General features: G+C 44.5%; 1 protein-coding gene across 1 annotated transcript in view; it reads right to left on the bottom strand.

Annotated features, from left to right (window-relative positions):
• LOC126248203 (uncharacterized) overlaps positions 1-15,951 on the bottom strand; it is a 988,540-nt gene that overhangs the window by 395,892 nt on the left and 576,697 nt on the right. Inside the window, exon 8 of the mRNA XM_049949008.1 lies at positions 7,910-8,089. Within this exon, the coding sequence (XP_049804965.1) occupies positions 7,910-8,089 (180 nt within the window). The remainder of the gene's footprint in view (positions 1-7,909; positions 8,090-15,951) is intronic.

The following is a 15,951-nucleotide window of genomic DNA, read 5'->3' as shown; positions in this document are numbered from 1 at the left end:
CTTCACTGCAAATTTAAACGCAGCTAAAACCTCTTAGACAAACAGAAGCTAAACGATGTCAAAGTTAGCGTAAGGAGGGCTATGCGTGAAGCGTTCAGTGAATTCGAAAGTAAAATTCTATGTACCGACTTGACAGAAAATCCTAGGAAGTTCTGATCTTACGTTAAATCAGTAAGTGGATCGAAGCAGCATATCCAGACACTCTGGGATGATAATGGCATTGAAACAGAGGATGACACGCGTAAAGCTGAAATACTAAACACCTTTTTCCAAAGCTGTTTCACAGAGGAAGACCGCACTGCAGTTCCTTCTCTAAATCCTCGCACGAACGAAAAAATGGGTGACATCGAAATAAGTGTCCAAGGAATAGAAAAGCAACTGAAATCACTCAACAGAGGAAAGTCCACTGGACCTGACGGGATACCAGTTCGATTCTACACAGAGTACGCGAAAGAACTTGCCCCCCTTCTAACAGCCGTGTACCGCAAGTCTCTAGAGGAACGGAAGGTTCCAAATGATTGGAAAAGAGCACAGGTAGTTCCAGTTTTCAAGAAGGGTCGTCGAGCAGATGCGCAAAACTATAGGCCTATATCTCTGACATCTATCTGTTGTAGAATTTTAGAACATGTTTTTGCTCGCGTATCATGTCATTTCTGGAAACCCAGAATCTACTCTGTAGGAATCAACATGGATTCCGGAAACAGCGATCATGTGAGACCCAACTCGTTTTATTTGTTCATGAGACCCAGAAAATACTGGATACAGGCTCCCAGGTAGATGTCATTTTCCTTGACTTCCGGAAGGCGTTCGATACAGTTCCGCACTGTCGCCTGATAAACAAAGTAAGAGCATACGGAATATCAGACCAGCTGTGTGGGTGGATTGAAGAGTTTTTAGGAAACAGAACACAGCATGTTGTTCTCAATGGAGAAACGTCTACAGACGTTAAAGTAACCTCTGGCGTGCCACAGGGGAGTGTTATGGGACCATTGCTTTTCACAATATATATAAATGACCTTGTAGATAGTGTCGGAAGTTCCATGCGACTTTTCGCGGATGATGCTGAAGTATACAGAGAAGATGCAGCATTAGAAAATTGCAGCGAAATGTAGGAAGATCTGCAGCGGATAGGCACTTGGTGTAGGGAGTGGCAACTGACCCTTAACACAGACAAATGTAATGTATTGCGAATACATAGAAAGAAGGATCTTTTATTGAATGATTATATGATAGCGGAACAAACACTGGTAGCAGTTACTTCTGTAAAATATCTGGGAGTATGCGTACGGAACGATTTGAAGTGGAATGATCATATAAAATTAATTGTTGGTAAGGCGGGTGCCAGGTTGAGATTCATTGGGAGAGTCCTTAGAAAATGTAGTCCATCAACAAAGGAGTTGGCTTAGAAAACACTCGTTCGACCTATACTTGAGTATTGCTCATCAGTGTGGGATCCATACCAGGTCGGCCTGACAGAGGAGGTAGAGAAGATCCAAAGAAGAGCGACGCGTTTCGTCACAGGGTTATTTGGTAAGCGTGATAGCGGTACGGAAATGTTTAGCTAACTCAAGTGGCACACTCTGCAAGAGAGGCGCTCTGCATCGCGATGTAGCTTGCTGTCCAGGTTTCGAGACGGTGCGTTTCTGGATGAGGGATCGAATACACTCCTGGAAATTGAAATAAGAACACCGTGAATTCATTGTCCCAGGAAGGGGAAACTTTATTGACACATTCCTGGGGTCAGATACATCACATGATCACACTGACAGAACCACAGGCACATAGACACAGGCAACAGAGCATGCACAATGTCGGCACTAGTACAGTGTATATCCACCTTTCGCAGCAATGCAGGCTGCTATTCTCCCATGGAGACGATCGTAGAGATGCTGGATGTAGTCCTGTGGAACGGCTTGCCATGCCATTTCCACCTGGCGCCTCAGTTGGACCAGCGTTCGTGCTGGACGTGCAGACCGCGTGAGACGACGCTTCATCCAGTCCCAAACATGCTCAATGGGGGACAGATCCGGAGATCTTGCTGGCCAGGGTAGTTGACTTACACCTTCTAGAGCACGTTGGGTGGCACGGGATACATGCGGACGTGCATTGTCCTGTTGGAACAGCAAGTTCCCTTGCCGGTAGGGAATGGTAGAACGATGGGTTCGATGACGGTTTGGATGTACCGTGCACTATTCAGAGTCCCCTCGACGATCACCAGTGGTGTACGGCCAGTGTAGGAGATCGCTCCCCACACCATGATGCCGGGTGTTGTCCCTGTGTGCCTCGGTCGTATGCAGTCCTGATTGTGGCGCTCACCTGCACGGCGCCAAACACGCATACGACCATCATTGGCACCAAGGCAGAAGCGACTCTCATCGCTGAAGACGACACGTCTCCATTCGTCCCTCCATTCACGCCTGTCGCGACACCACTGGAGGCGGGCTGCACGATGTTGGGGCGTGAGCGGAAGACGGCCTAACAGTGTGCGGGACCGTAGCCCAGCTTCATGGAGACGGTTGCGAATGGTCCTCGCCGATACCCCAGGAGCAACAGTGTCCCTAATTTGCTGGGAAGTGGCGGTGCGGTCCCCTACGGCACTGCGTAGGATCCTACGGTCTTGGCGTGCATCCGTGCGTCGCTGCGGTCCGGTCCCAGGTCGACGGGCACGTGCACCTTCCGCCCACCACTGGCGACAACATCGATGTACTGTGGAGACCTCACGCCCCACGTGTTGAGCAATTCGGCGGTACGTCCACCCGGCCTCCCGCATGCCCACTATACGCCCTCGCTCAAAGTCCGTCAACTGCACATACGGTTCACGTCCACGCTGTCGCGGCATGCTACCAGTGTTAAAGACTGCGATGGAGCTCCGTATGCCACGGCAAACTGGCTGACACTGACGGCGGCGGTGCACAAATGCTGCGCAGCTAGCGCCATTCGACGGCCAACACCGCGGTTCCTGGTGTGTCCGCTGTGCCGTGTGTGTGATCATTGCTTGTACAGCCCTCTCGTAGTGTCCGGAGCAAGTATGGTGGGTCTGACACACCGGTGTCAATGTGTTCTTTTTTCCATTTCCAGGAGTGTATATTGCTTCCCCCTACTTATACCTCCCGAGAAGTTCACGAATGTAAATTAGAGAGATTCGAGCGAGCACGGAGTCTTTCCGGCAGTCGTTCTTCCCGCCAACCACACGCGACTGGAACAGGAAAGGGAGGTAATGACAGTGGCACGTAAAGTGCCCTCCGCCACATACCGTTGGGTGGCTTGCGGAGTATAAACGTAGATGTAGATTTAGATGTAGAATGTTGCTCTGGGTCCACTACTTTTTCACGGATTTTAAGCACACATGTGAAGGGGCTACAATGTGTTTGTTGCACAATATTGCAATCCTCACTTGTGGCGGTCAGACTTGGTCGACTGGAACCTTGACGTGACGTTCTCACGCAATCCAACATAGGGCCAGTCTCAAATCCAAATTCCCCACATATCTGGCTATTATACCATTCGACCAGTTGGCCAAATGGAGACTCACAATGCAGCCATTATCAAACGCTGTCAGGCGCTCAACATCTGACGTGGTTCACGACACTTATATACCCTACTAGGTCATGTAACAACACTAAACATAAACAACGCCAGTGCACGCTGGTGGTCGTTCTGCCTATCACAGAGAATTCCAACTTAATTCTTTTACATATCCTATAATGGTATGTTCGTGTACGAAGATACATTGACATCCGACCGTGTCTTCCCAGCGCTTTCCTTTTTTTTGTCGGCTGTGTATTTACCATCAGTTTTTCCCTCAGGTAATAACATTACAGTGAAATTTTTCTAGCCTTTAACTCAGCAAAATTTTTCAAAATATAATCTGAATCTGTTGACTTCAAGATATCGCTTTCAGGGCTAAAGTTGACAGTCTGCACAATCGCTCTTGAGAAAGTGTTGACCTTGTCTTTATCAACATGAGTTTTGAAATACTCCGTTCACCACTAGTTACAGATAGAGGTAAAGTCAAAAGGAGTCGTAAGCTTGCGAAAGCAACGTGAAAAATATTAATAAAATAACTTTCTGTGTTATAAAATAATGTGCTTTGTGGAGAACTTCCAGCAGGAAGAACGGTCGCTATGACCAAAATTCCATCGCTTAATTCCTTCCCTCTGAGGGCACATTCATCACTATCTCAAAGATGAAATTTGAGTCAGTTTAGATAGAGACTTAATCGTAAAGTTACCTTCCAAATATATTTGTACTAATTAGAACAATATTTGATTTTAGTGGTTGCCCGTTACCAGAACTTTGCTATTATCTCGGAAACGATTCGTTGGCGACCCACGTTTACCCGAACGCTTTCGCTTCTGTTATCGTGTACTTTCGTCCCTGTCAGTTCCGCTACTAATTATGATACACCCTACTTAGAAATTCTGCACTCGCCCATAAGCGATCACCCATCTGGGCAGCTGTAGGTGTAAAAATACGTGGTTTTTGGGCGGTTTCGCGCATCCCACTAGGCGAATTGTTACGCACACATTTAGGACACTTTCTCACACTTGCACACAGAATTGACTCTACACGCAAAAAGACTGAATACTCTGTTCCTACCTGTGTGTGTGGGGGGGGGGGGAGGGGGGAGGGGGGAGGGGGGGAAAGGGGGGGAGCGGGAGATGAATAGGAGACTGATGACCTTAACTGTTTCGTCTCGTTAAGCAGTTACTCGGCATCCGCCTAAGTTACCGCTTGTGTCACTTGGGTATTAAACCGACCCTGCTCCTGTCCCAAAACTCTGCAGACGTTGTCCTATTTCTTGCCCGAGCAGCAATGCTGCTGTATGTAACTCCCTCCTTACATCATTTCACGTGAAAATGTTTTCCTTTTCTTTTGCTTCATACAATTTCTTCTGTGCCAGGCGACGTGATCTGGCAATGCAATTATCAAGTAATATTTGGCAGCTGTTCCTGGCAGAGCTATGTAAGTTTCCCCGGGTCAAAAAAATCCAAGATCTATTCCTTATATAAAGAAATAGTACATCTCTTTCTCCACATGATTCAAAGCTGGAAAGGTACTCTCACTTTAGTGGTCATAAAGAAGAGAGAGGCGACTCTTTTCGCGGGTGGTGACGCATTTGGCCCCTAGTTCAGTGTGTACTTATACATGCTGCAGACTTTTAAGGAGTAGCAAATTTACTTTTACATTCCAAAGAGAATTTTTGATGAAATATCCACCGGAACATGTGGATATTGACGCAGTATAGTCAGCGGTGATAGTCCGACAAACACGATAGGCGCAGAGAGCGCTACGAGAGCTACAGATTAAACTACTGCGGAACTATGCCACAGAAAACCAATAACATGGGCGAATCAGGTGACCCATGGCTGATATACGGTAACAGGGACCGACACCGCTACTCTCCAGCACTTCTCTGTTTAAGCTTTGTGTCAGCTACTGCATCCTATCTGCACATAGTACACTTTGGACTGGCTAATGTTATTGAGGTTCTCTCGGTTGACACCAACCTTCATCGCGAACTTGTTTCAGCTGAGCTTAAGACGACCTCGCTTGTCATGGTCGTGGCCGTTATTGTGATCCTGTTGGTGCTTAAGTTACAATACTGTATTTCATACTATACAACAAAGGAGCTGGGAGGCTCACAGCTTCTGAAGTAACTTCGGATTATCACCTGTGCAGAGTAGCGACAGAGAAAATATTTTAATGCTGTGGAAGTTTCACGCTACTCAAGATTCCAAAGGTCGCTACGCTGACGACTGCATTCTCCCAGAATTGTTACAAAATGATAGGAAAAAGGATACTCGTGTCTTTTTTTTTCGCCTAGACAACGCTCCTACGTGCCTCGTCGTCGGGAATTTCTGACTCAGGAGATTCTTCGACACAACAATACTGAAGTGATGTCTCAAGCTGTCTACTCATCTCTCTTCCAGCGATTTATAGCTTTACCCAAGGTGGCCTTTTTTATGGTCGAATCGCTATTGCATCAGCTGTTTTGCAGTAGACAAAACAAACTCCTACAGATGCGTTCGTAACTGCCAGGCAGCCATGGCGCCTACATTATGTAACTTGATAATTGGCTCAATCTATTATCCTAAGGTTGGCGTTTCTATTACTAGATTGTTTTAACACCTACATATATTATTAGCAAGAATATAAAGAAAGTGTTACCGGTTATATGTTCATGGTCGATTTTCTTTTTCAGAATATTTTCCGTATGCACACTGCAGAAGAGCTAAGAAACACCACTTCGGTACAAGCAAGCGTTGCATGAATCCTGTACATTGCAGAGCGTAAGGTGGAACTAATTCTGTCACAAACATGAGTAAACTGAGGCGGTAAACTTACTACTGACACCCAATAAAAAATACACTCCTGGAAATGGAAAAAAGAACACATTGACACCGGTGTGTCAGACCCACCATACTTGCTCCGGACACTGCGAGAGGGCTGTACAAGCAATGATCACACGCACGGCACAGCGGACACACCAGGAACCGCGGTGTTGGCCGTCGAATGGCGCTAGCTGCGCAGCATTTGTGCGCCGCCGCCGTCAGTGTCAGCCAGTTTGCCGTGGCATACGGAGCTCCATCGCAGTCTTTAACACTGGTAGCATGCCGCGACAGCGTGGACGTGAACCGTATGTGCAGTTGACGGACTTTGAGCGAGGGCGTATAGTGGGCATGCGGGAGGCCGGGTGGACGTACCGCCGAATTGCTCAACACGTGGGGCGTGAGGTCTCCACAGTACATCGATGTTGTCGCCAGTGGTGGGCGGAAGGTGCACGTGCCCGTCGACCTGGGACCGGACCGCAGCGACGCACGGATGCACGCCAAGACCGTAGGATCCTACGCAGTGCCGTAGGGGACCGCACCGCCACTTCCCAGCAAATTAGGGACACTGTTGCTCCTGGGGTATCGGCGAGGACCATTCGCAACCGTCTCCATGAAGCTGGGCTACGGTCCCGCACACCGTTAGGCCGTCTTCCGCTCACGCCCCAACATCGTGCAGCCCGCCTCCAGTGGTGTCGCGACAGGCGTGAATGGAGGGACGAATGGAGACGTGTTGTCTTCAGCGATGAGAGTCGCTTCTGCCTTGGTGCCAATGATGGTCGTATGCGTGTTTGGCGCCGTGCAGGTGAGCGCCACAATCAGGACTGCATACGACCGAGGCACACAGGGCCAACACCCGGCATCATGGTGTGGGGAGCGATCTCCTACACTGGCCGTACACCACTGGTGATCGTCGAGGGGACACTGAATAGTGCACGGTACATCCAAACCGTCATCGAACCCATCGTTCTACCATTCCTAGACCGGCAAGGGAACTTGCTGTTCCAACAGGACAATGCACGTCCGCATGTATCCCGTGCCACCCAACGTGCTCTAGAAGGTGTAAGTCAACTACCCTGGCCAGCAAGATCTCCGGATCTGTCCCCCATTGAGCATGTTTGGGACTGGATGAAGCATCGTCTCACGCGGTCTGCACTTCCAGCACGAACGCTGGTCCAACTGAGGCGCCAGGTAGAAATGGCATGGCAAGCCGTTCCACAGGACTACATCCAGCATCTCTACGATCGTCTCCATGGGAGAATAGCAGCCTGCATTGCTGCGAAAGGTGGATATACACTGTACTAGTGCCGACATTGTGCATGCTCTGTTGCCTGTGTCTATGTGCCTGTGGTTCTGTCAGTGTGATCATGTGATGTATCTGACCCCAGGAATGTGTCAATAAAGTTTCCCCTTCCTGGGACAATGAATTCACGGTGTTCTTATTTCAATTTCGAGGAGTGTGTATCATTATTTATAAATGCCAGTGTCAGAAAGAATTTGATCGACATTTTGATACTGAAAATGAACTCCTTGCAAACCAAACCGATAAATATAATACAGTATGTTGAAAACTGTACCTCTTCGCAATTCTGGAAAAGCGTTTGGTGCTCATTCGAACTGAGAAGGTCTTTCCTTTCGCTGAGGGGAAGCAGGAACCTACTAACTCCAAACTGCAGCACGCCGGCGAAGTGCTGCTCTTTGTACATAAGTTGATAAACTGCTTGCCGCCTGGCGTCCTCTTGATTTAGTGGTTCGATCTGGAATAGAAACAGAATTTTTCACTTGCGTTCTGAAAACAAAAGGATCACATAAAAAATTTCAAATATCAGAATGAGTTCGGTATCTACGGTAGCTAAAGTAGCAACTTAGACGGAACATTTTCTGAGAGAGAAAGTACTTTATGAGAAACAGCAGGGTGAAGAGCAAGACCCGTGACTTTTCAAGTATGATTGGCAATTATGGTGGAAGAATGAAAGCTTCCACCCAGTCGGACCCAGAAAATTTGCTGCGTCAATGACTGTATCCCACAAGAGTTGAAAACTGCAGTACGTGTACTGCACTTGGCATTTATTTTTAAATTTCAAGGCAGGTTTAAATTCTTGAGAATATCCGGATTCGATTTGTATTTTTATGCTAAAATATACAAGACTGAGGGGCTGGTCCTATAAGCGAATAACATTTCTGCTGGTGGCTGCAGTGTACGTAATTTTGTACCTTGAAGTCACATCCTGATTTATTTATTTCATATATCAGGACACTTTTGATTGGTCTATGAATATATTCCCAGACTGCCCTCCTGCTACAACTTCGTAATCAAAGGGAAGATCGTGTATGTTATTTGTCTGAAAATGATATGAAATCTGTCATGTATTTTTACATTTTATTTGTTAATACATTGTTTATTGTAGGCGATCTGAGGGGCACAGCCAAGAATTTGCGTAGCCAGATACGAGAAATTACACTCAACTCAACCACTGTAGCACATGGAAGGCAGTAAATTCTGCTCAATGTAATAAATGCGGTTCTTCGATTCGATCCGGATGTTGCACACCAAGTCCCAAGACATATCGCTCTGTACGTTGTACTATACGAGCAAATTATTCTGTTCACTATGGTCAGTGTTTGTAATTTCTGGTAATGCTTTCAGTACCTGTAGTTTCTGATTTCCAAAAAAAGCACTTTTTAGTTTCCTAAATGAAATAAAATCTAGAACATAAAGCTTCACGCTACTATTCCCCATGCTACATGTCATTCTCTGACGTGCTCTAAGGACTTTAATCTCAGAGACAGTATAAAAAATGCAATATCTTTCGTTTGGACTTCGTATCACGGTATAGGAGGGACTAGAATCAGAAAGACAGTCTTGTTTAATCGAGGAGCTTCTTTGTTTCCTTACCTTTTTCCATGCAAATAGTAAGCTATCGCACACGGAATGGTAGCTTCAATTGTGTAACGTAATATGTCAGTCAGTCATAAGAACAGTAGATTCATTGACAGTCTGCACGCAGAGCTGGTAACGTTAGTTTTGCAAGCAAATTTCCATGCATCAAACAAACCTAGTAACTGCTGTGATTGCAAAAGAATGGCAAAATGGTTTCAAAATTTAATAATTCACTAACAAGGTAGCATTCCCAAGTGTAATTAAATGAACTTGATGAAACCTGGCGGGTCGTTAGAGGGGGCGAAATAGTGCAATACGTATTTTTTTGTTTGCGCTCAATTTTGCTTTTAAGAGGTTAAACACATCCCGAAAGGTAATTTGGGATAACAAAAGTTGATGTATAATTAATGTTCTTGAAAACTGTGTAATCAACTTGTGTAATAATTTGTAATTTTGCAAAATACCCCAAAACAATTAATTAATTTTGAAAAATGCGAACTTTTGTTATAACATAAATTAAAGAAGTTTTCAAGCCACATACATCCCTGTGTAATAAAGCTGGTATCTGAAATACCAGTTGTGGAAAATATGCTGTACACAATATGCTGTCGGAGAATTTTCAACATACCTAATTAAAATATCCAAACATCTATCATTATTCTAACCATTTAATTTACTTATAGTTTTTATGTTTTAAATTTTCATTTTACGTTTTACATTCATGTTTCTTTTATTTTTTAATTTACCGTTTCACAAACGTGTGTTTTGTTAGTGAAGAAAGGCTTCCAACATCTGCTGCAGAAGAGGAGATTGATCGAAAATAGACTGTACACAAAGTGCTGTCGGAGTACTTTCAAAGTACCTGATTAAAATGTCTAAACATTCATTACTATTCTAATTCTTTATTTTATTTATATTTGTTTTATGTTTTAAGCTGTTATTTTACGTTTTACATTAATAGTTCGTTTGTTTACATGCTTACCGTCACATATGTGTATTTTCTTAATTGAAAATAATAAGTAACTCATTATTATTACAGAAAATAATTACAATAATCATAATCTGAAGGAAAATACTTAAAACGTAAGGTTTTTTGCGCCAGGCACCCGAAATGAACGAAATTTCTTCACCTAACATACACAACGGAGAAGACGTTAAAATATTGATAATCTGGAAGGAAATGCTTAAAACATAGGGTTTTTTTTTTGCACCAGGCACACAAAATGAAAGAAATTTCTTCGCTTAACATACACGACGGAGACGACAATATATAAAACATACAGCACGATTTCAAACTGTCACAGGTGATCATCTAAATATCTTCATTTGTGTCAGTCATACTTCAATACATTGATAAGCCTTTGCAAAGAGAATTGCTTACGTACTAGTGCAGCTTGACTGTATTGTTTCTCAAGTCGAGACTGACATCATTATCATTCGACAGAACTAGATCTGAAACTCTTCTCACGAAGTTCGTCCAACATCGAAAGCCGTATACGTTCCACGGCTTTACCTGTGCTGTCGATCCCTTTGGGATCATCAGATGTTTCGTGTTCTCGAGTACGAAGCTCAAAACGATTTTTTTTCACTTACTTAGTTTTAAAAGAAAGTAATGGTGAATTTGGACCGAGAATTTGAGAATCTGTTTTTGAAGCCCCAAATGTCCCTGTGACACATCGAAATCGGGTAAACAAACGCCTGACCAGATCAAAAGATATTTGAAGGACGTTTCCTTTCCCATTAAGGGAGAAATATCTGTTATTGTTAGATTCCTGCGGTGGTCAATGTGAAAGAACCGTATAGAGCTCCATACCTGAGGACAAGGAATTTGCTCGTGTGGTGATCCCAAAGGGGCTGAACTGCAAAGACGTCAGCTAAGGCATACTAAGCGTACCAATGCACACGCACCTTCAGCCAGTGCGGAGAAGTCAATGGAGCAAGGAGAAGATGTATTAAAACATGCGAAATAGTCTTCGGAAGAAGGCTCTATTTATTCTTTCAGCCATGAGTACAGTTGATCGAGAAATGCGTGACAATCATTTTGTGATTTCCCTTAAATCTCCCGTCGGAGGTTCGAGTTCTCCCTCGGGCATGTGTGTGTGTGTGTGTGTGTGTGTGTGTGTGTGTGTGTGTGTGTGTGTGTGTGTGTGTCCTTAGCGTAAGTTAGTTTAAGATGGATTAAGTAGTGTGTAGGCCTAGGAACCGATGACCTCAGAAATTTGATCCCATAGTACCTTATCACAAATAAATAAAAAAAAACCTTAAATCATTCTTCGTTGAGCCATCGATGTTGTTCGACGTAATAATTGCTGGTAAGGGATATCACACCGATTTATTTACCCCGAGCGGTAATGCGTACGTAACGAGTAACAGGTGTTTCTGCAGTACTGATGTGGGTAATTTTGACCGTAACTCCTGTGGGAGTGAGTGATTTTCAAGAATTTTGATCAGTAGACAACGTAGACGTTCACACCTGAAATGGATGAGGTTACTTTTGTTTCATAGACATACAACGTGGTGGAATAAAATGTTATTCCAGCGTAATAGTGCAGGGCAGAAATTCCTATAGGTATTACTGATCAGAGATGAGATCTCTGTCAACCATGATGGTGTTTTGTACTGCTGCAGTAGCCATGCCTGGAGTGATGGAAAGCCATACGCTACGCTCGTCTCGTATTACCAACAACGATTCTGTGTGTGCTTGTAGGCTGTAGATGTGTAGCTGTACACAACCGAAATGGTTGTTATGAGCTTATTTCGTTGTTATAAGGTGCGAGTTGTTTATGTTAACAAAAAATAGATATTCATTACTGATCATTAGCTACAGATCTCAGATTGCTTAGTTTAGGATCTTCTAAAAAATATATAAAATCTTACTATAAAATTTGATGACACGTTTTATAAATGCGCTCATTTGCATTATTATTAAATTTGTCTCTGTAGCAATACACTAGTAAACAAGAACGGGAAATTTAAAGTCAAACACGTGCCTGAAGCGGTGACTCCCGCTTTTCGTACCACCATCATTTAGTAATGCGTCCATAGGTAACTTTCATGTTGAATGTTGTAATGCAGGACGTATCAACTAATGTAAGTTCACACACCTATAAAATTACATATTTTGACGGTTACGGGACGGCCATATGAGATCTTGGCTCACGCTACGTGCTCAGGCAGCTATCACAGCTGAAGAGTCAGTAGCACAGTAATGAGCCTTTTGCAGCTTATGCACTTTAATGACGGCGAGTATTGTTACTGCCACACAACGCTAAGGGGGTACCTTATGACACGCCGGAGTTGAAGGGGTACTCACGACATACAGGGTGACTCAGCTGCCCCTATCGCTGTCGTTTTAGGCAACTCACAATTTTATAGCTGGCCTTCATATACGACGGGCCCGATTTTCATATTCTCTCGCTCACCACGCGCAAACGATTTGTCCTAAAGAAAAAATGAGCAGGACTTTTACTGTAGGAAATTTCATAGTTAAATTTTGTACCAGGATATGTTTTCACTAGAGGCCACAACATCCGAATTATTCGAGAAAAACGTACAAAGTGACCTACAAAAGTACCTCCATCTCACACTCATCCCCCAGCAGTCAGGATTTCTATTATGCTGTTCATGGCACTCCCCCCCTTCCACTGTACCAAAATTTCCGACTACACCAACTATTCCCGATATTCGGCCTTTATTGGTATCTATTTATTGGGCTAATAGGCCACCCGCATACTCGACTTCTCCATTAACATTATTGATTTAAACGTGCCCGTAAGGGTAATGAACGAAAAACGACTTTCGTAAACGCTACGCTAAAACTAATTACGTTTATTCCAATCCATTGTAGCGGGGTTGTACAGAAAGTTTCCAGTACGATTAATATTAAAAGACAGTTCTAGGTTGCAGAGTGCTCGTTATTGCCTCACAAACGTGTTTCAGCTGGGTAGCGCATCATCACGTCATTTGGAAGTACTGGCCATTAAAATTGCTACACCAAGAAGAAATGTAGATGATAAACGGGTATTCATTGGACAAATATATTATACTAGAACTGACATGTGATTACATTTTCACGCAATTTGGGTGCATAGATCCTGAGAAATCAGTACCCAGAACAACCACCTCTGGCCGTAGTAACGGCCTTGATACGCATGGGCATTGAGTCAAACAGAGCTTGGATGGCGTGCACAGGTATAGCTGCCCATGCAGCTTCAACACTATACCATCGTTCATCAAGAGTAGTGACTGGCGTATTGTGACGAGCCAGTTGCTCGGCCACCATTGACCAGACGTTTTCAATTGGTGAGAGATCTGGAGAATGTGCTGGCCAGGGCAGCAGTCGAACATTTTCTGTATACAGAAAGGCCCGTACAGGACCTGCAACATGCGGTCGTGAATTATCCTGCTGAAATATACGGTTTCACAGGGATCGAATGAAGGGTAGAGACACGGGTATTAACACATCTGAAGTGTAACGTCTACTGTTCAAAGTGCCGTTCAAAAATGGTTCAAATGGCTCTGAGCACTATGGGACTTAACTTCTAAGGTCATCAGTCCCCTAGAACTTAGAACTACTTTAACCTAACTAACCTAAAGACATTACACACATACATGCCCGAGGCAGGATTCGAACCTGCGACCGTAACGGTCGCCCGGTTCTAGACTGCAGCGCCTCGAACCGCTCGGCCATCCCGGCCGGCCAAAGTGCCGTCAATGCGAACAAGAGGTGACCGAGACGTGTAACCAATGGCACCCCATACCATCACGCCGGGTGATACGCCAGTATGTCGATGACGAATACACGCTTCCAATGTGCGTTCATCGCGATGTCGCCAAACACGTATGCGACCATCATGATGCTGTAAACAGAACCTGGATTCATCCGAAAAAATGACGTTTTGCCCTTCGTGTACCCAGGTTCGTCGTTGAATACACCAACGCAGGCGCTCCTGTCTGTGATGCAGCGTCAAGGGTAACCGCAGCCATGGTCTCCGAGCTGATAGTCCATGCTGCTGCAAACGTCATAGAACTGTTCGTGCAGATGGTTGTTGTCTTGCAAACGTCCCCATCTGTTGACTCAGAGATCGAGACGTGGCTGCACGATCCGCTACAGCCATGCGGATAAGATGCCTGTCATCTCGACCGTTAGTGATACGAGGCCGTTGGGATCCATCACGGCGTTCTGTATTACCCTCCTGAGCCCACCGATTCCATATTCTGCTAACAGTCATTGGATCTCGACCAACGCGAGCAGCAATGTCGCGATACGATAAACTGTAATCGCGATAGGCTACAATCCGACCTTTATCAAAGTCGGAAACGTGATGGTACGCATTTCCCCTCGTTACACGAGGCATCACAACAACGTTTCACCAGGCAACGCCGGTCAACTGCTGTTTGTGTATGAGGTGGTGGTGGTTAGTGTTTAACGTCCCGTCGACAACGAGGTCATTAGAGACGGAGCGCAAGCTCGGGTTAGGGAAGGATTGGGAAGGAAATCGGCCGTGCCCTTCAAAGGAACCATCCCGACATTTGCCTGAAACGATTTAGGGAAATCACGGAAAACCTAAATCATGATGGCCGGAGACGGGACTGAACCGTCGTCCTCCCGATTGCGAGTCCAGTGTGCTAACCACTGCGCCACCTCGCTCGGTTTTGTGTATGAGAAATCGGTTGGAAACTTTCCTCATGTCAGCATCTTGTAGGTGTCACCACTGGCGCTAACCTTGTGTGAATGCTCTGAAAAGCTAATCATTTGCATATCACAGCATCTTCTTCCAATAGGTTAAATTTGGCGTCTGTAGCACGTCATCTTCGTGGAGTAGCAATTTTATTGGCCAGTAGTGTAGTTTGGCCAAGAAATTATCAGTCTTACAAACAGCTTTCAGGTGCCTTTGCTTTCAAATATTAATTCCGAAGTCAGTTTTTAATTACTATCACCAGATAATTGGGATTCATCATTGTACTTCATGCTCAGTGATTTTAATTGGTCGAGAAAAGATATTGTATTTGTCAATACTTGAATGTCTGAATCAAATTAATTTAAGTCAACAAATTCACGTCCATTTTAATGGTTATTTCGATTCCAACTATCCTACAACTGCTTTGATGATGAGACCCTCTCTTAATTTAAAACAAATATCATCAGGTAGTTTTACACCTCTGAATTGTGCGCTCACAGTGTCGGCTTTCCGGAGGTAACGAGGTGCCACTACTTGGGACATTATTGATTAACCAAGGGAAGATAACTGCTTCATTTCCGGTTTATATGAATATTTTTATTGACTTTTCTTATTGATAAATTGAAATTCTCTTGCTTCTGGATGTAGCAGAGAGATTGTTCTACTTTTTCGGTATCATTGTGAGGAGTGATAATTTAACACGGTACTAATTTTGTTGTGGAATTTATCGTGTTCCGAGTTCGGGAGAAACTGAGTGGGAGTTTTCAACCTGCACTGTCAAAGATGTCTTATCTCAAGTGGGTAAAACTCCAATGGAAAAGATTTCTGGATGTGTGTCCTTATGAGCTGTTTTCATCCTTATCCTCTCAGGGATTCGTTCCCTGCAGTTGAAAAAAATCACACAGTGTACTGTGAGGAGATTTCCGGTTAATGTGTAACTTTGAAAGTCTGGAGCTACCAGAACTCCGCACAGAAGTCATATAAAATGTATACTCTAAGACAAAAAAAGACGCATCCCGAACGAATTGTCCGAATGGAACGGAAATCGGTAGAAGTG

The sequence above is a fragment of the Schistocerca nitens genome, chromosome 3 (genome assembly GCF_023898315.1).
Source record: "Schistocerca nitens isolate TAMUIC-IGC-003100 chromosome 3, iqSchNite1.1, whole genome shotgun sequence".
In the NCBI taxonomy this organism is placed as follows: domain Eukaryota; kingdom Metazoa; phylum Arthropoda; class Insecta; order Orthoptera; family Acrididae; genus Schistocerca; species Schistocerca nitens.
Note: the sequence above shows the minus strand (reverse complement) of the source record. Positions and strands in the feature narration are given on the sequence as shown.